We start from the raw sequence: 22231 nt of genomic DNA on the forward strand, positions 1-22231 counted from the left end.
AAATCCATGCAGACCAAAAGATTAGTGGTTGCCAGAAGCAGGGGGAGGAGGAATGGGGAGTGACCGCTAATGGGTACAGGGTCTCCTTTTGGGGTGAGGGAAATGTTCTGGAACTAGGTAGAGGTGGTGGTTGCCCAGCATCGTGAATGCTAAATGCCTGTGAATTGTTCACTTTAAAATGGTTCATTTATGTTTTGTGAATTTTGCCCCAGTAAAATAAAATGGCTGGAATTAGTGGGTTGCTAGAGAAGAAAGCAGAGTCTCTCTTGGGGAGAGATCTCCTTGGTTTGGGATGAGGCACTAAACAGGCCTGTTTGGCTCTAAAATGGGAGGCAAGAAGATAAGAGTCCAGAGAGAGGGAGGCATTTGGCTGGAAGCATTTGTCCCCTAGGAGCCTGTGGCCTGGAGGCGTGGCAGACATCCCGGGGTGTCAAGGCCTGAACCCCAATTGGGGTTTCCTGGTACAGATACCGACATCACCCTCTGACACCTACACCAGCTTCAGGGTAGGGACATTTGGGGAAAGGAAGGGGGTGGGGGAGAGAGGCCACTGGCTATGGGAGAAGAGAGGTGACCAGAAGAATGAGAGCCATGCAGAATCAGGGGCATTTCAGGGTGTTGATGGACTCCCTATGGGGTGAGGAGGAGGGCTCAAACAGGTTTTTATGGAGGTTAAGGGCAAGAAGGGCCCAGAAAGTGGAAGGGTCTAGGGATACCCAGGCCCCAGGCACTTGGGGACAGGCAGGCCAGTGACCACATTCAGAACACAATCCCACCGTTACTCCCATCACACCCATTCAGAGATGGTATGTGAGGTAGAACATGATATACACGCAGTTAGTCAGAATGTTAATATGGGGAGACAAGTTCCTGGTGGGCAGGGAGTGGCTCGGCCTGGAAACCAGGCTAGATCCCAATACACATCCCTGCTCTGCACTTGGCCTACTGGAACCTTGAGCAAGTTCATTCTGCTTTCTGGGTGTTACTGTCCCCACCTGAGAAAAGGCCATGTCGTGCTAGATATGTGCCTTTTAGATATAGAGATGGTCAAGCACAGTGCACCCAGATTCAAATGCACATCACACAAATGCTCGTCAAAGTGACCTAGGTGAGCCTAGCCACTCACTCAGGCATATACTCATATCACACTCACAGTCCAGTCCAAATGCACATAGACCAAATCACACTGACACATGGAGGCACACAACCACACAGACATACACGCAAATATCCAGTCATGTTGTCACAAAGATAATAGCCACATCTTGAGAGAAAACCATCACAGCACGGAGTCATACATACAGACGATCACACGGAATACCAATACACAAGCTTACAACTACACACAACTACAAGAAACCACAAAGACATTCAGGCACACAGCCACAGCCAGTTACAGTGGCATACAACCGGCCACAGTCAACCGCCCCACAACGTCGTAGGTACACCCGCATACAGATACATAGCCGGTCCGGCACCATCACACACGGAGATACAAGAAGCAACAGCGCACGGAAATCACCCCAAGTCACACACACGGTCGCTCATGGCTACTACACGTGCTTCCTAGGACGGACTGTCAGGTAGGTTGGGCTGCGATCGCCCACAGGAGCCCGCCTCTCCACCTGCTCCCCACAGCAGCCATCAGAGGAGAGACATCAAGGTCTGCCCTCCTGGCTCCCCGGACTCGTTTTTCTGGTGCCTCGGTTTCCTCGTTTAACTCCAGAATCATTCGGACACACGGCCCCTGCAACTGACCAATCAAGAGTGGGCCGAGCCCCCTCCTAGGGCCAATCAGAACAGGAACACAGCTGGCCAATTGGCTTGGCGCACTCACCTTCCGCCCCTTCCCTGTTCTGCTTCTTAAAGTTGCTAACGCATCTTGGCCCGGACGTTCACGATTCCACGGCAAAGCTGCCGTGGCCCTTTTAAAAGGCAGAGCCGCGGAGGAGAGGGGTCCTAGTACAGACCAATGAGAAGCCCCATTCGGCATCCGCCCCTCCCACCCCCTCCAGAGGTCAGATGATTTTTGCCTGTCGTACTGTGGACTATAGGGTGAGGCGAGAGGCGCCAGGTAAGCATTGGTCAGGGGGGGCGAGAGGGGCCAGTGGCGCCAGGGTCGCGCCTGCCTGTGGAAGCCACTCCGCCCTGACGCCCCTGCTCCTCCAGGTTGGCCTTGGTTGCTTTGCTTTCCCGCCCGCTGCCCAAATGGCTCTGAGAAGGTTCTCCGAGCGGCTGCTGAGCCGGGGACCAGGCCTGAGCTTCCTGCGCGGGTGGGGGTCAGCGGCGGCGCAGACTGGTCAGTGCCCGTCGGGGGCAGGGTGGAGAGGGTGGAACTGGAGGCTCGGGGGACTTTTCCGGAGTGACTTTTTCGTCCTGTGTTTGCAGAAAAGGGCGGGAAGACACAGAACCGAGCGACTAAGTGTAAGGACCCCTCCTTGCGCCGGGCGTCTGTGGCTCCTGTCCATCTGTCTGCCCAGGATGGGCTCTGTCCCAGAATCCGAGGGCTGCCCCAGAGGGGAGGCAGGGCGTGGCCGGGGCCAGAGACAGTGAGTTTCCCGGAGAAATGCCGTCTTGCAAGTGGTCTTTACTGCCCACATCACCAGGAGCCAGTTGGGAGCGTTGGAGTGGGGCTGAGCCTTCCAGGAGAGGAGGGTGCGGTGGTCGGGTAGGCTGGGCCGAGTCAAGCCCTCTCCCACTCTCTGCTCCCTCTCCCAGCCTCGCGTCCTTTATTTGACTGGAGGGACCCGCTGGTGCTGGAGGAGCAGCTGACAGCGGATGAGATCCTCATCAGGGATACCTTCCGCACCTATTGCCAGGAGCGCCTCATGCCCCGAATCCTGCTGGCCAATCGCAACGAAGGTGCTGAGGTGTGCGGGTGGGCACCCTCCCCTGTGCACACCAGCTCTGCCTGTTTTAGCAGGGCCCCGGGCCCCCTCTGTCCCTGGGATGGGGGCTCCAGTGGGCTAGGGCTGGGCCTGAGTTTGAGCATCTGTGTTTTGCAGTTTTTCACCGAGAGATCATCTCAGAAATGGGGGAGCTTGGTGTGCTGGGGCCCACCATCAAAGGTAGGGACAGATTTATTTCCACACTCTGCAGCCCGCTCTGTGTCCTGGAAAGCTCCTTCTTATTCCTGAGCCTGAGTTTCCTAGTCTGGAAACTCCTCCTGGGGCGCCCCTATATAGTTCTGTCTCTTGGGCCCCAGGAATCACACTGGTCCCAGCTGGGCGGGACTTTTGTCTCCCATTGCCCTGTCTTCCTTCCCCCTCCCCTCCACCAGGGTATGGCTGTGCCGGAGTGTCATCTGTGGCCTATGGGCTCCTGGCCCGAGAGCTGGAGCGGGTGGATAGTGGCTACAGGTCAGCAATGAGTGTCCAGTCTTCCCTTGTCATGCACCCCATCTACGCCTACGGCAGCAAGGAGCAGCAGGAGAAGTACCTGCCCCGGCTGGGTGAGCAGTTGCCTGTAGAGCCTGGTGGAAGGAAGACCATCTCAGTGGTCTGGAACTTAGGAATCGGACTGTCCCCAGAGCCTGCCTTCTGTCCCTACCTCAAGGATAGCTCCAATGGCTACCCAGATCCCCTGCCAGACTGTGGGCCTCACCCCTATATTTGTTCCTGAATATTTCCTCCTGGGTCTCTCTTCACTCTGCCCACTTACCACCATCATCTCCCTCCTGATTCGCTGTGTGTCCCCATCCCAGCCCAAAGTTTAAAGTCTTAATTTCCTGACTGGGTCCACCAGGCCCCTCATGAATAGGCAGGCCTCTGCTGACCATGCCACCTCATCTCTGGCCATTCGACTACTTCTCCTCAGCCAGACTCAGCTGGCATTCTCCACATGTGCCACTGGGCCTTTGCATATCTGTACCCTCAGTGGAACCGCTCCTCTCCACCCTTCCTCCTCCTGCTTAACTCCTTTTCACTGCCTTCAAGACAGGTTCGTTCTTTCCTGGCTCCTGTGGGGCCCCTCCTTCCTGATCATGGCATTGTTACTGTGGCCTGGGGGGGTGGGAGGCTATCCCCACACACTGACACCACTTGAGAGTGCCATGGGGGCAGAGTTGGGTCTCCCTTTGGCCTGGCTTGATGGGGAGGCTGACAATTTTCATTAGAGGAGTTGAGTGGGGGACAGGCAGACTTGTGACCCTATCTTGTCCCTGCAGCCAAGGGGGAGCTCCTGGGCTGCTTTGGACTCACAGAGCCCAACCATGGGAGTGACCCTGGCAGCATGGAGACCAGAGCCCGCCACAACCCATCCAACAGGAGCTACACCCTCAGTGGGACCAAGACCTGGTGAGGGGCCTGGGTGTCTCAGGCAGGTGGGCAGGGGCAGGAAGGAAGTGGCCAGACCCTCACTGCCTATCCCTCCCCCAGGATCACCAATTCACCTGTGGCCGACCTGTTTGTAGTATGGGCTCGGTGTGAAGATAGCTGCATTCGGGGCTTCCTCCTGGAGAAGGGCATGCGGGGCCTCTCAGCCCCCAAGATTGAGGGCAAGTTCTCCCTGCGGGCCTCGTCCACGGGCATGATCGTCATGGACAGTGTGGAGGTGCCAGAGGAGAATGTGCTGCCTGATGTATCTGGTCTGGCGGTGAGCAGCGGCCACCTTGGGAACTGGTATCAGGTCACCTGCTGGTGCGGCTTCCTTGGGCAGGCCCCATGCTGGGGACCCAGCTGGGGACCAGACACAGTCCCTGTGCTTGAGGAGCCCACACACGAGTGATTCTGAGAGCTTCTGCCTGGCTCACTGATGTTTGGAAATTGCCCTTTTGGAGTGACCATTTCGCTTATACTGGCTCTGCCAAGGACACATACGGGCCTGAACCAGCTTAATCCTTTGATACGTGTGCTTTTTTCTGTCTCCTCACATCATCCCCTAGATCTGAGCATCTGAGACACAGGTCCTGGGCTGGGTAGAACTGTGTGTGCGTGACCTTTGGTGCTGGGACTGTGTGTGATTGAAATGGCAGCCCTGAATGCCTCTGTTTACCGTGACTGCACATCTGGGGAGGGGGCTTCCCCCTACGTAAGTTAGTTCTGCCTGGGGTCTCGGAGCTCCTGGGTGGGGCTGAGGCCTCTCTCAACCCCACAGGGGCCCTTCGGCTGCCTGAACAATGCCCGGTTTGGCATCGCCTGGGGCGTGCTCGGAGCCGCCGAATTCTGTTTGCACACAGCCCGGCAGTACAGCCTGGACAGGTGTGTGGGGCTGCCATGAGATCTCCTGGGGGGCCTGACGGGGGGCACGGGCTCGATCCCTTACCCTACCAGTGACTCCTCATCTCCTGCCTATCAGACTTAAGTTCCCCACTGGGTGAAATGGTCTGGGAAGTCCTTCTGAGCAGTGAGGGGCCGACTGCTCAGTGACGTTGGTGACACTGAGCAGTGACAGGGCCAAGGTGAACTCAGTGAGGGCCGAGGCAGCCTGGGAAGGCTTCCTGGACTGGGGAGTGAGCATGCCCACACTTAACCCTGAACTTCCCCGCTTAGGATCCAGTTTGGCGTCCCATTGGCCAGGAACCAGCTGATTCAGAAGAAGCTGGCAGACATGCTTACTGAGATCACGCTGGGCCTTCACGCCTGCCTGCAGCTTGGCCGCTTGAAAGATCAAGACAAGTAGGGGCTTTGTGTTGGGGGAGCAGGGGCTAGGCAGTAAGGAGAGGACCCTCTGCCCCTGCTGGACGTGGTGGTGGCTGGAACTGGGGAGAAAGGTCTTTCCTCCCTGGTGGCCCCTGGGGACCTGTCCCTTCTCTCCCTCTTGGCCTTAATAGGACAGGACTGCCTGCCTGTCCCTTACTGGAAGCTCAGTGTCTGCTGCTGTGACTAGAACTTGGGGAATCTTCTCCCCTGGCTGGGTTGGCCCAGGGCTTAGGGACTTCTGGGATCAGTTCTTTGTGATCCCAGACTTGTGACATGTCTGGACCATTCCCAGGGCCACTCCGGAAATGGTCTCCCTGCTGAAGAGGAATAACTGTGGGAAGGCTCTGGATATCGCCCGCCAGGCCCGAGACATACTAGGGGGGAATGGGATTTCTGATGAGTATCACGTCATCCGCCATGCCATGAACCTGGAGGCCGTGAACACCTATGAAGGTAGGTGCTGGGTCTCGGGGTGGGGCGGTGAGTGTCCCAGGGGCCTCACTGTCTAGAGGAGAAGGGTGGGGACAGCAGGCCTGAGTCCTCCTCCCAGCTGTCGTCACTAGCAGTGTGACCTGGGGCAAGTTCCATTGTGTTCTTCATCTGGAGTGGCTCACACAGGGACTGTGGCAGTGACATGCTCTCGGCCCTTTCTCCCATGGTGCTGCCCAGGACTTTGCAACCTCCTCGGGCACCCCCAGCACGGGGCACAGTGCCTGGTGAGCTGGTGGGTGCCCGGGAGCAAACGTGCAGCTACACACAGGAATCACCACCCCATTTTACGTTAAGAGAAAAAAGACAAATCACAGTCAGGCTGGGGTGTCTGCACCTGGTGACTGGCTGTTAACATGCATGGGGCCCCAAATCCCTTTCCTCATGGGAAAACTGACATGGAAAAAGAGAATTTAAAACTTAAAAAAAAAGGAAAAAATAGTACCATCTTGTATGAGCCAGGCAGAAATAGGGAAATGTAAAGGGGCACAAGTGCTCATCTTGGGGAGAAAGTGGGACCACGTTAGGCCTGAAAGGAAGCGTAGCTCCTTGGGAGAGCAAAACAGCTTCCGGGTGCTATTCTGGATGGGACATTCCAGAAACAGCAAGACGGAGGGTTGGGGGGATACTACCGGTGTGGGGATGACCCTGAGGACAAGCAGAGGGGGGCCTTCAGGGAGTTTTACGCAGGGGAAGGATGGGGTCAGATTGGCACTTGGGAAGTAAACATAATTGTTTTGCTCCGTGAAAGGGAGGCGGTATCTCTTCACCCATTTAAACTGAGAAAGAGCAAAGGAGAGCACTGAGGGCTCTGACATGTTACCCAGCCCGGAGAGAGGGGAATATGGGATACGGCACGGTGGCTTTAGGATGGCGGAGATCAGCTGGGACAAGCAGTTTATCTGATTTTTGCTTTCCCATCTCTTCTGTGGATAAGAAAGGGCCTGACCTATCCCACAGGGAAAGAAGCATGAATGGGTTGAAAATCAAACATTTAACCAACTGTGCAGGGTCGCGTGGGATGAATCTGCCAAGTATGGGGGAGTCCCAAAGCTGGGCCCACGGCCAGGGCTGGACTTGAAGTTCTGGGTCTAGCACAAGGACCCTTGTTGGGTTGTTTTTTTAGATTTTTTTTTTTTATTTTTGCCAAGATGCATTACAGAACTGTGAAAAAAAATTTTTCAGCATGGCGCCAGTGGTGGCCTCAGCCTTCTCTTGGTGGCTGTCACTAAGAGGGGACGCTCCCAGTAGCTCTCAGAATTCGCCATCTTTGTGGGCCTGTTCTTCCGAAGTAGTAGCCTAGGGGGAGAAGGGACATGCAGACTGACGTTAAAGCGAGGTTGTGAGCTGTTCGGACTCCACACCGACTCTGTATTTATCTTGTCCAGGCACTCACGACATTCACGCTCTGATCCTTGGAAGGGCAATCACAGGGATCCAGGCGTTCACGGCCAGCAAGTGAACATGCTTCACCCGGGAGCCCAGATGGTCTCAAGCTCCTTCCCAGGGAAGTGCTGTGCTCTGAGCTTACTCAGGGAGGTGGCAGATGGAGCCAATTTTTATAGTGGGAAGCGAGAGACACTGATTCTTAATTATCAAAATTTTCCCTTTGAAGTCATTCAAATGTGTTCCTTAAAAAGAAGATGGGACTCTCTGTACCAAGTTTCTCAACCCACTTTTATCCGTGGACAGGAACGGATTCCACTTATCTTGGAACAGAAGCTTCTGTTGACGGGAGCCGGAAGAGGGAAGGGGAGTGGCACGGAGGCAGCCTCTGGTGTCTGACTGAGCAAATGCCCCACACACCGGGAGTTCACTGTGTGCCCTCCGACCCTCCGACCCTCCCATCTTGTGGGTGAATGCCTAATGCTGGATGTTGGAGCAGGAAGAGAGCAAAAGACTAATAAAGTCGGCATGTGTGACCCCAAGGTGTTGGGCCACATTTAATTGTAACCACCCAAGAAGTCATTTCAGTCATGGGAAAAGTGTGGGGACTGTGAGGTGTTTGACATGCAGGGATTTTCCCCTCAAGTGGTGTGGCCCGTGTCCGAGTTTTGGGCTTTGCTGTAATAGCCCTGGTTAGGCACTGACCCAGGCTCAGGACTGTAGACAGAGGGGCCGCTGTCCTTTCTGTCACCACAGAGCTGACCATACAGTGGTGGCAAGTAACAACCGTCTAGCTTCTCAGCTCAGACATACCACCTCAGGGAGCCTGGGGCCATGGGTGAGGGGGCCAGAACATCAGGGGTTTTGCTGGGATAGTGGTCCCTGTGGGGTTTGGGGCTGGGCTTGGTGCTAACGTCCTTGGTTTGTGTTGACATTTACTTCATCTTAGCCTTCCTCGGCGGTGCCCACAGGCATGCCATTAGTCATACCTCAGGCTGGACGCACAGGTCTTTGTACACTGTCTCCACGGTGTGGCACACTTGTTTGAGCTCTGTTTCCAAATGGCTGATCTTTGCCATTTTCTGGGTGAACTCTTGGAGCTTGTCCTGAATGATCTTGTTGTGGTGATTATAAATCTGATACATCCTCTCCTCGAGCTTCTCTGTCAGGTCTGAAACCTTTTTAAAAAATAAAGCATGTTTTTAGAAAATCAAACAAGAGGCATCACAAGATGTTTGTTTTTAAGCGTCTCGCTAAGATTTCTGCAATTTATCTTACAAAAATGGTAACAACAATTCCAGTGACTGGAAGTGAAATTGCCTGTATATTTAAATTTTTTTTAAAGGAAGATGCAAAATTATGTATATAGTACAGGCTCAGACAGGTTAGGAAGAAAATACGCGGTGGAAACTGGAAGAAAACATGCGACAAAGTAGTGTCTGTCTATTTTTTCTGCTATGTTATACTCTTCTCTACCTTCTAAGTTTTCTCTCATGTATCAGGGCGGGTACTGGTAGGGATGGGAGGAGGGAGAAGGGAAAAAGTCAGCCTGTCTTTGAGAGATGCATGACATGTGTCCCCTATGTGACCAACAAGCTGTCCCATTCAACAGAACTCATGATGCATTCTGAAGAAGCTTCCGGGACAATCACGAATGTTGGACCTGAACATAACATCAGGCTTTGTTAGACACTTTAAGGCCCAGCCATGTCAAGGGAACCTTACCCTCCCATCACAAACCATTCCATTCATTTTTTGTGGGGGGAAGATTTGTAAGTAATTACTACACCCCATGTGAGGCTCAAACTCACAACCCTGAGATCAAGAGTTGCATGCCAGCCGGGCACCCCACAAACCATTCAACTTCTGGAGGACAAATGTGTGTGACAAAGAAGGCTATGCCTCAGCCCCTACTCCCATGGCCATCAGCCCTGGCATGAAATAAGAGGGGTGGACTGTGGGGGCAGATGGGCCTTTGTTCCTCATCCTGGCTCTTTCATTTGGGCAAAGTATGTCCAAACCTTACTTTACCATCTATAAAACAGGTCTGAGCTCTTGGCAGGATTGTTGTAGGAAGAAATGAGGTACTATCTGCAGCTTGCTTAGCATCAGGCCTAAAACCTCAAAGACACTCAGTGGCAGCAGCTCATCCCCTCCCCTTTCACCCTTTACAGAGGACACCTTCCCCCTGCCCACTGGGGCTTTGCAGTTTGTGGGAGAATCTCTCACCTTGATCTTGAGGCTGTCCCTGAAGTTGGTCATGAGTGCGTGGTCCTTCTGTCTGCTCTCGTTGATGTTTTCAATTAGCTCCTGGGCCCTCTTCTTCAGGATGTCGATGCTTGAGTCCAGAGAAGAAAAGTAGGATCCTGACTTCCCTTCTAGCATCATCAGCTGGCGGTTGGCACTGGAGGTGGCGATAGAGGGGCTAGAAACCTGACTTCTGTAAGTACAGGAAACTGAGGTCAACACTACATTCTCTCCAGAGCGCTGATCTCAACTAGCTCTGTGCTGGGAGGGGAACCAGTGTCTGTGTCTCCTGTGGGCAACGCTTGCTTATTCACTCACACACTGTCCTGTGAGGCAGGGACAGCATCTCCATTTTATAACTAAGGAAATAGATCCAGAGGTGCAAACAAAACCCACCGAAAGTTCCAGAATGGGGATCTCCTGGGCTTCAGAGCCCACTGTCATGTTATTAAACCAACTTGTTGCTTTGAAATGAGTGTCATTTCTACGATAGTATATCAACAACTGTAGATTGGGGCAAAGCTTGTAAACATATAGAAGGATTCTGCATAGAGATTGCTTTGTCAAGACCTACGACTTTTCACTCTGGTTTAAAAACAACTGGAGGAGTGCTTGGTTGGCTCAGTCAGTGGAACATGAAACTCTTGATCTTGGGGTCATGAGTTCAAGCCCCAAGTTAGGTGTAGAACTTACTTTAAATAAATAAAATATTTAAAAATGAAGTGGAAATTGTGGGTAATGCATTAAGAATGAAGTTTATGCAAAAAAAAAAAAAAGTTGCCATCTGATTAGCAGACCCCTTGGTGTTCTAAATTAAAATGTTTACCGTCGGGCTCCTTCCTTCTCTCCCTCCCTCCCTTCTTTCCTCTTTTTTTTTTTTTTTGTTCTGTATCTCTGCTTTATCTGATCTGTAAGCACTTTCCATCAGGCACGCTCCTAACTGCACACCTTGTCTTGCTCCATCCTCTTGACCATGCTTTGGGGTTGGTCCACCCATGGTCTTTACCTACCTCCTAACTGAGAACGCAGAGTCAGTGTGTCACTTGCCCAGGGTCACCGGCCAGTGTGTGGTAGAGATGGGTATGGCACCCAGCTGGCCTGACTCCCCAGCCCATGTCCTGCTGCCCCAGGGTCCTCTGTTTCTTTGCCATCTGAGGTCCTTCCAGCTCTTAATGGCTGACTCAGAGGTGCCAACAGAGCAGTTCCTGAATGCACCAGTTCACAAGCAGCCATAGAGTTGGCCAAGACCACAAGCCAGGCACTGATTACTTAGAAAATTACATCTTGATTTTTGGGTGCTTTCTCCATAAAACTCTTTTTCTTGGTGGTTTCCTGATTGCCTAAGCTCTTCCTTTTGGCACAGGACAGAAACGCAGTGAAACCCCTGAGCACAAGAGCCTAGGTGGCCAGAGTTCTTGCCTGCATGAAAGCTCTCGGGCCCTAGACCTCAGCTGTGTCCTGGTCCTCGAGTACTCCTTGCCAGATGGCTTCTTACCTCTGTGGCTTTGTGCTTGCTCTCTGACTTGACCTGTGAGACCTAGCCCACACCAATGCCTCCTTTGATAAACTGTCCATGACCCTGTGCCTGTCTCTATCACTGCATGTGCCTGTCACAGCTTCCATTCCTGTCTCCCCAGAAGGCTGTGTCCTATTTATCTCTGAATTCCCAGCACTCACCACTTAGTAAATCTTCATTGTTTGTTGAATGAATGAAGGATGCCTTCCGTCTGTCTGATCTATTCTGCCCTCCTCTGGCCTCATATAAAGCATGCAAGTTCATCAGCCTCCAAGGCGAGACACGTGTATGTGGTCAGTGCATTTATCAAGATGGGAAAGTGTGTCTCTGAGGCAGATAAACTATAGCAGAGACTTATGTCAGCTAGAAAATAAACGAACTAAAGCATTCCTGAGCATTCTTGTAAAAAGACATTGTACTGCAGGAAAAAGGTTCACTAAGGAGTTTATGGCCTCCTAGCTGGCGATTACTGCTTTCCTGCGGGGAAGTGAGCCAGAAGGAGATTAATTCAGACCTGGGACACACATTTTATTTTTTTCCTTTTTTTATGATTTTATTTTTAAGTAATCTCTACACCTGAAGTGGGGCTCAAACTCACAACCCCAAGACCAAGAGTCCCATGCTCTTCTGACTGAGCCAGCCAGACCCCCCAACTCCAGACACCGACAGTTCAACATTCAGACTTTTATAACATTTGGATGCTTGTGAAAAAAAAAAAAAAGTGGATGGCTCTTAAAAAGACAGCCATGCTTTGCATGATGATGAGGGAATGAATTGTGGATATGGGTTCCAGAAAGCCTGGCGTTTGACTTCCTTGAGACCTCAAGCACTGACTGCCCTCCTGTTCAGCCTAAACCAGGGGCTCTATCACTACAGTCTTCATCTGGGGTTCTCAGACCCTCTTCCCTTCACCCCTGTGTCACACCCACACCAAAACCCCACCCTGGCTGTCCATAACCAAGCGGTTTTATCTTTTTTTAGACTTAGGAACTTGAATGACACTGGAGGAAATAATGATCCTGTGAACAAGGTCACTGCAGAGTCTAGCTCTCTAGTTTCTGGGGTGTCCTCAAGGTCACTGGGCACCCTGTCTGTGCTCTTGTCACCTCCCTCTCTCATTCTTACCAGCCATTCCAAACCTTCATAACTCTCCTGTCCCTGGCCGAATACTAGCTTCCCCTCACCCTGAGCAGATACACACACAGTGTATTCACAAACGGGCCAGTAACTTCCTCCACTGCCCCCCCCCCCCCCCCCCCAAAAGGGCCTCCCCACCCACCATCCTCTTTCCCGCTTCCCCACATGGCAGGCAGGAGAAGGGTTCCATGCCTCTGCCGGCCTCCCAATCCCTCTCCCCTCTGTACCTCACCCTCTTCTTGTACCTTTGACATCTCCCTTGGGCTGACCTATTCCGGGACATGTCATCCCCAGTTTCACATCTTAAAACAGCACACATATACGCACCCCTCCCCTCCAACACCAGGTAGCCCTCAGCCAGCCACCTCCTCCTCCTTCCCTTCACAGCCATGTAGCTCATCTAGAAAGAGCTGCTGGCACTTTGTGAGTGCGTTTTCTCACCTCTCTCTTCTCGGCCCACTGGTTCCTGCCCCAGTTCTCAAATGAAGCGTTTCCTGCCAAGGTCCCCTGTCGCACCTGGCAGATACCTCAGGCCATAATTCCCTTGACCTCCTGGCTGCAGCTGGTGCTATTGACCACCCTTCCCTGCCATTCCCGACACATCACGTTCCCAGACTCTGTTGCTGGCCTCGCTCTCTTCACACCATTGTTCTCACCCTTGCTCTGAAGCCAGGACCCCCAACCTTCCTCCCTGCTGGTCTTTCCTGGTAATCCCCATCCACCACCTCACAATGTACAACCTGTCATTCTCCAAAGGCACCCTTGTAGCCAGTCCTTTTCCCTGCCTATATCCTGCCTCTTCTAGAAAGTCTTTCCTGGCTGAGTTACATGCACACAGCACCCACAGTGTCAGGGCCTGCCCCTCAGCTTCCCCCGTCGTCTCTGGGAGGACTGAGCCATGTGTCACTCATCTTCATGTCCATAATACCTACGTCTCATGATAGGAGTAATAAAGAGGTGTGGAATAAATGAATGAAATGACTAGAGAGGGCTTTCATTACCATCCACCTTCTACAACCCCCAAGTTCATCCTCTGCTCACACCTGTCTCCTGAGCCCCCAACAGTGTATTTGACTACCGCCAGACCCTCCCTACTCGGCTGTCCCGGAGGCATCTCAGACTCCCAAATTTGCACACCAACATTGCCATTCTCCTTCCCCTTCTATGAATGACACCAAAAGTCACCTGGTTCCCATGCCAGAAACGTGAAAGTCAGCCCAGAGTCCAGCTTCTCTCTGTCCTCCACATCCTGTCAGAAAATCCTCCCTTCCACCCCCTTAATCTCTCCCAAACCTATCATCTCCCCTCTACCTAATCATTTGGAACTCCACACCTGTCATTTCTCACCTGGTCTTTAGGGACTTTCGAAACTGCAATCTGATGTCTTACTCCTGCTTGACAGCCTGAGAGCCCCCACGTGCTACAGGATCAAGTAAATTCCCTCGCACAGCACACAAGGCCTTCCAGGGCCCAGGCTGCCACCTTCCCTCCCAACCCTCCGCTCCGAGCAATTTGGAACGTTCCACAACTTCACCAAACCCACCGGCCTTTGCCTGAAATGATTTCCCCTTCCTACAATTTCACCATTCAGAGTTTCTGCTAGTGCACCCCCTCAGCACCTCCGCTTACTAATCGCAAGACTGCCATGGTTTACACACATTGGTTCCTTCCAGGACACCGTGCACACTCAGGGAGGCGACAGCATTCTATGGAACCCAAAGGCGGCACAAATAGTCACTGAATACGTAAAGGAGTGAACTTCTTCCAGAGCCCTATGTAACATTCCCGCTCACAAACCTCCTTGCCCACAGTCGCCGTGTCCCGACAGGGCAAGGTTCTGAAATTAAAATAAATTATAGGGGCACCTGGGTGGCTCAGTGGGTTAAAGCCTCTGCCTTCAGCTGGGGTCATGATCTCAGGGTCCTGGGATCGAGCCCCACGTCGGGCTCTCTGCTTGGCGGGGAGCCTGCTTCCTCCTCTCTCTGCCTGCCTTTCTGCCTACTTGTGATCTCTGTCAAATAAATGAATAAAATCTTTAAAAAAAATAAATTATAAAAACAGGTGCTTCTTTTTTACACAATTGCTCACAACTGGCTTGCGCTGCTAGCAGTTCAAAGTCACTCCTTTATCAGGCTCCAGGGATGAGGATGGAATGGTTTTCATGGCAGCTATGCAAATGGTGAAAAATCACTTGAATTCGTCTCATTCAAATTTTGTTGTGGGACAAAGGCCTGCATCGCATGTCTGCAGAGAGCTTCTTGATTTTTTCCAACCTCTCCTTTGGGGATTTCTTTCTTTCCATTTCATTTTTCTTAATACTCGGCAGCTGCATATTCATCAGGATGCTAATGAATCATAGGCTTCCCTGGGCCTGCATTCACCAATTAACTTTAATAAACAAAATGCACGATGTCCTCTTCACTGGTTTCCCCCATTCCCAGGCCTGCTTCTGTTGCCCAGCCCTGGATGGAGGCCAGCGAATGGAAGTAGGCCCAACAAAGCAGGCTGGGTGTGCATGGCCCCACGGAGGGGTCAGGCAGGGGGGACTTGGGGTGGGGGCTGTGAACACTTCACCTCGCTCATCTATTATGGTCTGTCCTTCTAAGGAGTCCTTAATTCAGCTGCAAGGATTAGGACCTAGTTTCCGAGCAGGGCCCATGCTGGCAGGGGGCCCGGGAACGGTGAGGAAATGGGTCTAAGTGAAGAGACCATCTGTTCGTTCCAGGTAAAGCTCTGATTGGCAGGCGTATGAGCCAGAGCAGCCCGCTGGTGGGGCCCTCCCTCCGTGGCCTCTAACAGTATACAAGTAAACAATCCGCCAGCCACTTATGACCACCGCAGGCGGCAGTCCCAGGAGGGGAGACAAGCTAATCAAACATTCAAGGAGGAACACAACAGAATCTCTGGTGCTTGGGCGAAATGAGGTTTTGCTGAAGTGCAGCCAGGAAGGGGGAAGGTTTGAATCAAAGCTACTGAGTCCATTCCTTACCCTCTTCTTTTCTTTCCCAAAATGTGTTCACATTTTATTTTTTTTATTTATTTTTTTAAAAGATTTTATTTATTTATTTTGACAGACAGAGATCACAAATAGGCAGAGAAGCAGAGAGAGAGAGAGAGAGAGAGGAGGAAGCAGGCTCCCTGCTGAGCAGAGAGCCCAATGCGGGGCTCGATCCCAGGATCCTGGAATCACGACCTGAGCCAAAGGCAGAGGCTTTAACCCACTGAGCCACCCAGGCGCCCCTATGTGTTCACATTTTAATCATGTCGCTGAGTGTCTGCTGCTGGATCTAATAATTGGCCCTTGCACTGGTTCTAGTCCATCTGTTTTTTCATCCCAAAGCTCTAGTGGAACTCCCTGAAGTCTCTGATAATGCTGTTGTCTGTGTCTCTTTGCCACTTCGATCCAGGTCGAAACACCCTGTTTGCAGGAAGATGTTATCAAACAAATGACTGCAGTCATTTCCTTCTTTTTTCTGGTCTCCAGTTGATAATACACACCTAGAAACCACTGCCTGTTGCAGCCTGCTTTACAACTGAGCAATCTGGAGGTAAGGGGAACCTGGCTTTATACCTAGAGTCCTCAGGGACCTGTCCTGAGCCTGGCCTTGTCGCACTCCTTCCCTAGGTGAGCTCATTCACCCCACAGCTGCCACTGAAACAGTGGCTCCCACGGTGCCATCTCCAGCCCCTTGTCAACCCTGAGTTCCAGGTCAGCAAATCCGACTGTATGCTGGACGTGTTCATGTGTATGTCCCAAGTCACCTCAAGCTCAATAAGGGCAAAATGGAACTCATGTTCCTGCCTCTGCCACGGAAACCATTACCAGCTGGAAACCAGTCCAAAGTGGGGAGAAAGCGGTGTGCTAGTAAACATTTAGCAAGTGGCTCTTGGTGGGGGAGAAAAAAGGCCTGATTTGTACTGTTTGCCAATTTCCATGGTGCAGACTCCCACTATAGCCAATTTCAAGCTACCAACATAAAAGGGCTAAATGCTATATTGGGAAGAGATGTGTAGAACTGGCTCTTGTGGACTGGGAGGAGCCTGCTCTAGCACAACCCAGCAGGGCTATCCCCGCTGCCAATCGCAATGCCTGACACACCGGCCTTTTCACCGTTTGGTAGCACACCAGCTGGGAGAGATCCTCGGCTCACCCCTCCCTCATGCCTCACTAAATGCTCCTTCCACCCCCGTAAGAGTTTCTCTCCATCTGCCCTGCTAGATGCTACCCCCCACAGGAACCTCCCACCTGGTCTCACCATGTCCATTCCTGCCCGCTCCCACCCATTCTCCACAAAGCAGCCAGTGTCTTTTAAGAACAGGAACCAGAACATGGCACTTCTCTGACACAGTGATGGCCCTCCTAGGTATCTACCCAAGAGAAATGGAAATGGACGCCCACACAAAAGTTTGTGCCTGGATATCCATAGCAGCATTACTCACAAGAACCAAAAACCAGAAACAGCTCAAACATCCATCAACCCACCAACCAATGAATGGATAAGTAAAACACGGTGAGTCCGTAATGTAAACTACTATTTGGCCATCTGGACAAATGGAGTTCTGATACGTGCTACAACACGGATAAACGCTGAAGACATTATGCTCAGTGAAAGAAGCCAGTCACAAAGGACCGCATAAGTGTATGAGTCTGCTTATATGAAACGTCCCGCAGAAGCAAATCCATTTCCAGAGTGGCAGAAAGTAGTGGTTACCACGGGGCTGGGGGGAGATCCAGAAACCAGGGAATGATGGTTAGGGGTGCAAAGTTTCTTCTTGGGGCAATGAAAATGTTATAAAGTTGACTGTAGTGATTCACAGCTCTGTGAATGTATTAAAAACAGTTGAGTTGTACATTTTAGGTTGGGGAATTGTACAGTATGTGAATTATATCTCAAGCTATTACCAAAAAAGTCCTCTGAATAAAGTCCGTAGCTGACAAAACGCATTACCTGGCCTCTGCCAAGCCAGCCAGTGCTCCTCTCACACTCACAACCATACCTGGCCACACTGGCCTGCCCTCACTTCCCTGAACACCACAGGGCCCTTGCACAAACTCTTCTCAGCCCCTCCTCCCACCCCATGGCCACTCAACATTCATTCTCCCTTACCTTTAGATTCAGCATTGCTTCTTCAAGGGTGCGGTCTCTGGTCCCCATTCGGGGCTGGCTGCCCCCAGGAGAAACATTTTCCCAGCACCCCACTCTCTCCCGTGTCGGTGCTTATTCAGTATCTGCCTCTCGGTCAGATGGAAGCACCGGGAGGGTAGGAATGCCTCTGTCCGGTGGACTCAGGGTATCCCCTTGCTGCCAATCACAATGCTGATATGCTGACCTTGAGACTGCTTTGTGAGCACACCAAGCTTATTCATACCTCAGAGACTTCTACTCTGCCTGGCACATCTGGCCCCCCGCCGAAGCCCCCTGGCAGCTCCTTATCATGTAACCTCCTTAGAGCTCTTCTGTAACTACTCTAAACCCCCTATCACTCTAGTTGCTCCTTACTCTTGTTTGGTTTCTTTACAGCCCATGCAGCCAGTTGAAATCACATTATTTTATTGTTATTACTGTCCTCTCTCACTCTTTTTCAGAAAATCAGCTTGGTGGGGCGCCTGGGTGGCTCAGTGGATTAAAGCCTCTGCCTTCGGCTCAGGTCATGGTCCCAGGGTTCTGAGATTGAACCCCGCTTCGGGCTCTCTGCTCAGCGGGGAGCCTGCTTCCCTCTCTCTCTCTCTCTCTGCCTGCCTCTCTGCCTACCTGTGATCTCTGTCTGTCAAATAAATAAAATCTTAAAAAAAAAAAAAAAGAAAATCAGCTTGGCAATAGACCCAGAATAGCCAACCTAATATTGAAGTAGAAGAACAAAGTTGGAGGACTGATGCTCCTTGACCTCAAGACTTACTATAAACCTACGGTGATCCAAATAGTGTGGTACTGGTATAGGAATAGATAATAAATCAATGGAACAGAATAGAGAGCCTAGAAATAGGCCTGCACATATATAGTCAACTAATCTTTGACAAAAGAGCAAAGAAAATTCAATGGAGAAAGGAGACTTTTCAACAAACAGTGCTGGAATAACTGGACAGCCGTGGGCAAAAAAATGAGACACGGACTTCATATTTTCACACAAACTAACTCAAAATGCAGCACAGACCTAAATGTCAAACACTGTCAAACTCCCAGAAGATATCATAAGAAAAATCTAGAAAACCGTCTTAAGATATACTATCAAGAGAAAAAAAATTGGTAAGTTGGACTTCATTAAAATTAAAAAACTTCTGCTCTGCAAAAGACGCTGTTAACAGAATGAAAAGATAAACCACAAACTGGGAGGAAATCTTTGTGAGACACATGCATAATAAAGGACAAGTATATGATATATATATATAATATATATATTATATAAAGAACTCTTAAAAGGGGCACCTGGGTGGTTCAGTGGGTTAAAGCCTCTGCCTTCAGCTCAGGTCATGATCCCAGGGTCCTGGAATCGAGCCCCTCATCGGGCTCCCTGCTCAGTGGAAAGCCTGCTTCCTCCTCTCTCTCTCTGCCTGCCTCTCTGCCTACTTGTGATCTCTGTCTGTCAAATAAATAAACAAAATCTTTTTTCAAAAAAAGCACAACAAAAAACCATAAGGAAACAACCTGATTAAAGAAAGGGCAAAAAAATCCGGACACCTCCCCCAAGAAGACATATGGATGATAAATAAACATATGAAAAGGTGTGTAACTTCATCTCTTCAGGAAACTGCAAATTAACACAACAGTGAGATACTACTAGACTTATCAAAATGGTGAAAACCCAGAACAGTGACAACATCAAGTGCTGAAGAGGATGTGGAGCAACAGGAACTCTCTTTCATTGATGACAGGAATGGAAAATGGCACAGCCACTTTTGAAGCCGGTTTGGCAGTTTCTTACAAAACTAAATATATTCTTATCATATGATCAAACCATGGTGCCCCTTGGTATTTACCCAAAGGAATAGAAAAATTTAAATCCACATGAAGACCTGCACATGAATATTTATAGAAGCTCTATTCAGAACTGCCCAAACTTGGAAGCAACCAAGATGTTCTTCAGTAGGTGAATGGATAAACAAACTGTGGGACATCCAGACAATGGAATATTATTCGGCACTAAAAAGAAATGAGCTATCAAGCCATGAAAAGATATAGAGAAACCTTAAGTGAAGGTGAAAGAAAGGTGCTAAGTGAAAGAAAGCTCCAAGAGAGCAGAAATTGTGATTTGTTCACTGCTGCATACTCTGCATTAGTGTCTGGCCAAAACAGACCCTCAAGAAATATTTGGTGAATAGATAAATGTACAAGACAAAAGCTTTTTTTGGTCATCCTTGATGCTGCTCTTTCAGCTCCAACAACTAATCCATTAGCAATTTCTGTCAATTCTACCTTCTTAAATATATCCAGAATCTGACTTCTCATCACCTCAATAGACCCACCATGGGCCAAATTGGAGTCACCTTGCCCCTAGATGATTCCAATCACCTCCTCATTGGTCTCCCAGCTTCTACTCCTGCCCTCAACAATCTATTCTCTACATGGATGCCAGAGAGAGGCTTTTAATACCTTAGTCCAGAGGACTTCAAACTTCTAGAAAGGGCCAGATAGTAAATCTTTTCAGCTTTGTGGGTTCTGTAGCCTCAGTTGCAAAAATCTGTCTCTGCAGAAGCAGCCATGACAAGTGTGGCTACATTCCAATAAAACTTTATTAACAACAGCCCTTGCCATGTCACTCTATTCCAGACCTTTTCATGGGTGATTAACACCCAAAGTCCCATTACCTGCCTGACTCTATCTCTTACTATCACCCCCTTTGGCTCCTCCAGCACAGTCCTCCTCCCAGACATTGCAGGTGCTGTTCCTCTGTCTAGAGCATAGTTCTGCCTATCCTCCTGGTTCATTTGTCACCTCCTCCAGGAAGTCTTCCCTAACCTTCTGATCTAAACTGGCACTCTCTCCTATTCTGCCCCACCCCCTCCCCACAGCATTAGCATCTCCTGACTATATATTCCCGAGTTTAGTTTGTCTCCTCCTCCAGAGTGCCAGCTCACTGCTGTGTCCTGGCACTTGGAACCATGCCACGCACATGGCAGATGTCTGACCAGTACACAGAGCAACTGCACCCACAGCAGACACTGGCAGGGTCTCGGGGAAGAACTTGGTGAATGAGAAGGACGCAAGGGTCTATGTGGACCCGTCGGGCAGGGTGCTTCCTCACCTAGCTGACCCCCGACCAGCTTCGTCTTCGCGGCTCTCCTCGCCCTGCTGCCGCTCCTTGCTCTCCCCCAGCGGGGGGAGATCCTGTGGATCCTGGTCCTTGCATTCTACGAGGGGCATGTCCACCTGTGAGCACAGCCAGCGCTTGAGAGGCCAGAGGGGTAAGGGCGAGAAGGGGTCAGGTCTCCTCCTACCGCCCTTTCGACCCCGGGCACCTCCGTGTGCCGCTGCGAAAGGCCGGGGACCCCCAGGAGGGGCGCGCGGGGCGGGGACGGGCACCACGAGGTCGGGGACGTGTGGTGGGAGGGCCCTGCGCTTGGAGCGCCGGAGGACAGTGGCGGGGAGACCTGGAGGGGTTGGGGTGAGGGCAGGGGCGCCGGGAGGGGCGCTGGGCTCCTAACTGGTGTGTGCGTCGGCTCGAGTCCTCCGAGGAAGGAGAAGAGGTAGGAGAAAAAGAAGACAAGAAAGGGGTGCGGCACGTGGATATCTGAGCCTTTCTCTACCCTGCTCCTGCCACGCGCCATGCGTGGGAGTCTGTCCTTCTGGCCCGGGCTGTCAGCGTGTCGGTCACACAGTCCCGTCTGTCAGTCAGGGCCTGGTCAGTCAGTCAGGAAATCGGACCCGGCCAGGAGAGGGGTGGCCCCGATGCCAGGAGACAAGCGGCCAGGTTCGGGTCCGCCAGGGAAGCCCGAGATCGCGGCCGTTCCCGCCCGTCCGCCCGCTCGCCCACCCTCCGCGCGAAGGAAAACAAGCGTCGCTTACTCCCTGTCGCTCCATCCCGTCTTTTCCCGCCTTCTCCTTCGTACCCTCTGCGCACGCGCTAGCTCCGCCCCCGTCTCGCCAGGCCCCCGCGCACGTGCTGCATCACGTGCTCCTGGTCCCGCCTCTTTTTGAGAACTTGCAGGCGCAGCGGGGCGGAGTCGGCCGTTAACCGGCGGTTGGGCAGTGCCAGAGGCTTCGCGCGCAGCAGGAGCCGCCGGGAGGAGGTGGTCTGTGTGCCCACGTGGGAGGATCCCGGGCCCTGCATGGGTTGAGGGAATCGAGCAGTCTCTATGTTAATTCTCAGATTTCAGTTCATCTGCGCTGACCCCCAAGAAGTCTTTGCAATAAAAAATCCTGACCGTGGCCGTTCTTGATTAAAACCTGTTGTCTTCAGTGAAGTATTTATGCAGTATCCCCTTGAATCAGTTACCTGTGCGCTCTAAAACTGTAAACCCCTTAAAAGCATGGCAGGTCTGGCCTTTAGAGTTGGGCCCATATCCCTTACTAATAATAGTAATAACAACAACAATGCCTTAATAGTAACAATAATGATGGGCACCTGAGGAGCCACAGACTGGGAGAGAATATTGCTAAACATGGATCTGAGAACTTACAGCCAGCATTTACAAAGAACTCTTACAACTCAATAGTAAGACAACTCAACTTAAAAATGGGCAAAAGATTTGAATAGGCGTGTGCAAAAGTCCTGAAGTGGGAGCAGACTCAGTGTGCTTGAGAAGCTAGGCCTGGCAGGGAGGGAGAAGAGGGAATGGGGGAGGCTCTGAGTGAGGGATCAAAATTGGGCAGGGCTTGGG

General features: G+C 51.4%; 2 protein-coding genes across 7 annotated transcripts; one reads left to right on the forward strand and one right to left on the reverse strand.

The window, feature by feature from the left end:
- Positions 1–2011: 2011 nt before the first annotated feature.
- GCDH (glutaryl-CoA dehydrogenase) lies at positions 2012–7959 on the forward strand. The gene is made up of 12 exons (XM_032884143.1): positions 2012–2074; positions 2170–2299; positions 2389–2424; positions 2719–2862; positions 3006–3068; positions 3281–3451; positions 4166–4295; positions 4377–4593; positions 5095–5198; positions 5490–5615; positions 5932–6092; positions 7517–7959. The coding sequence occupies exons 2-12, from the start codon at positions 2209–2211 to the stop codon at positions 7588–7590; spliced, it is 1317 nt and encodes a 438-aa protein (XP_032740034.1). The 5' UTR covers positions 2012–2074; positions 2170–2208; the 3' UTR covers positions 7591–7959.
- SYCE2 (synaptonemal complex central element protein 2) lies at positions 7265–21584 on the reverse strand. Of its 6 annotated transcripts, none has more exons than XM_032884150.1 (5): positions 21417–21584; positions 20656–20780; positions 9744–9954; positions 8504–8692; positions 7265–7427 (listed from the first exon to the last, which is right to left on the reverse strand). In XM_032884150.1, the coding sequence occupies exons 1-5, from the start codon at positions 21429–21431 to the stop codon at positions 7383–7385; spliced, it is 585 nt and encodes a 194-aa protein (XP_032740041.1). In that variant the 5' UTR covers positions 21432–21584; the 3' UTR covers positions 7265–7382. The 6 variants fall into 6 exon arrangements, with proteins under 6 accessions (XP_032740041.1, XP_032740039.1, XP_032740035.1 ...); XM_032884148.1 differs by having other exon boundaries at positions 20656–20798; positions 21417–21583; XM_032884144.1 differs by lacking the exon at positions 21417–21584 and adding an exon at positions 21002–21256.
- Between the last annotated feature and the right edge of the window lie 647 nt (positions 21585–22231).

The sequence above is a fragment of the Lontra canadensis genome, unplaced genomic scaffold (assembly GCF_010015895.1).
Source record: "Lontra canadensis isolate GAN:19392208 unplaced genomic scaffold, GSC_riverotter_1.0 scaffold88, whole genome shotgun sequence".
Lineage (NCBI taxonomy): Eukaryota > Metazoa > Chordata > Mammalia > Carnivora > Mustelidae > Lontra > Lontra canadensis.

Coding starts and splice junctions, on each gene's coding strand:
- GCDH (XM_032884143.1), top strand. CDS start 2,209: ATGGCTCTGAGAAGGTTCTCCGAGCGGCTGCTGAGCCGGGGACCAGGC. Junction 3,069..3,280: donor GCTGGGGCCCACCATCAAAG/GTAGGGACAGAT, acceptor CCCCTCCACCAG/GGTATGGCTGTGCCGGAGTG. Junction 5,616..5,931: donor CGCTTGAAAGATCAAGACAA/GTAGGGGCTTTG, acceptor GACCATTCCCAG/GGCCACTCCGGAAATGGTCT.
- SYCE2 (XM_032884144.1), bottom strand. CDS start 21,178: ATGGCGCGTGGCAGGAGCAGGGTAGAGAAAGGCTCAGATATCCACGTG. Junction 20,781..21,001: donor CCTCACCCCAACCCCTCCAG/GTCTCCCCGCCA, acceptor CTGTGCTCACAG/GTGGACATGCCCCTCGTAGA. Junction 8,693..9,743: donor GGGACAGCCTCAAGATCAAG/GTGAGAGATTCT, acceptor TTTTTTAAAAAG/GTTTCAGACCTGACAGAGAA.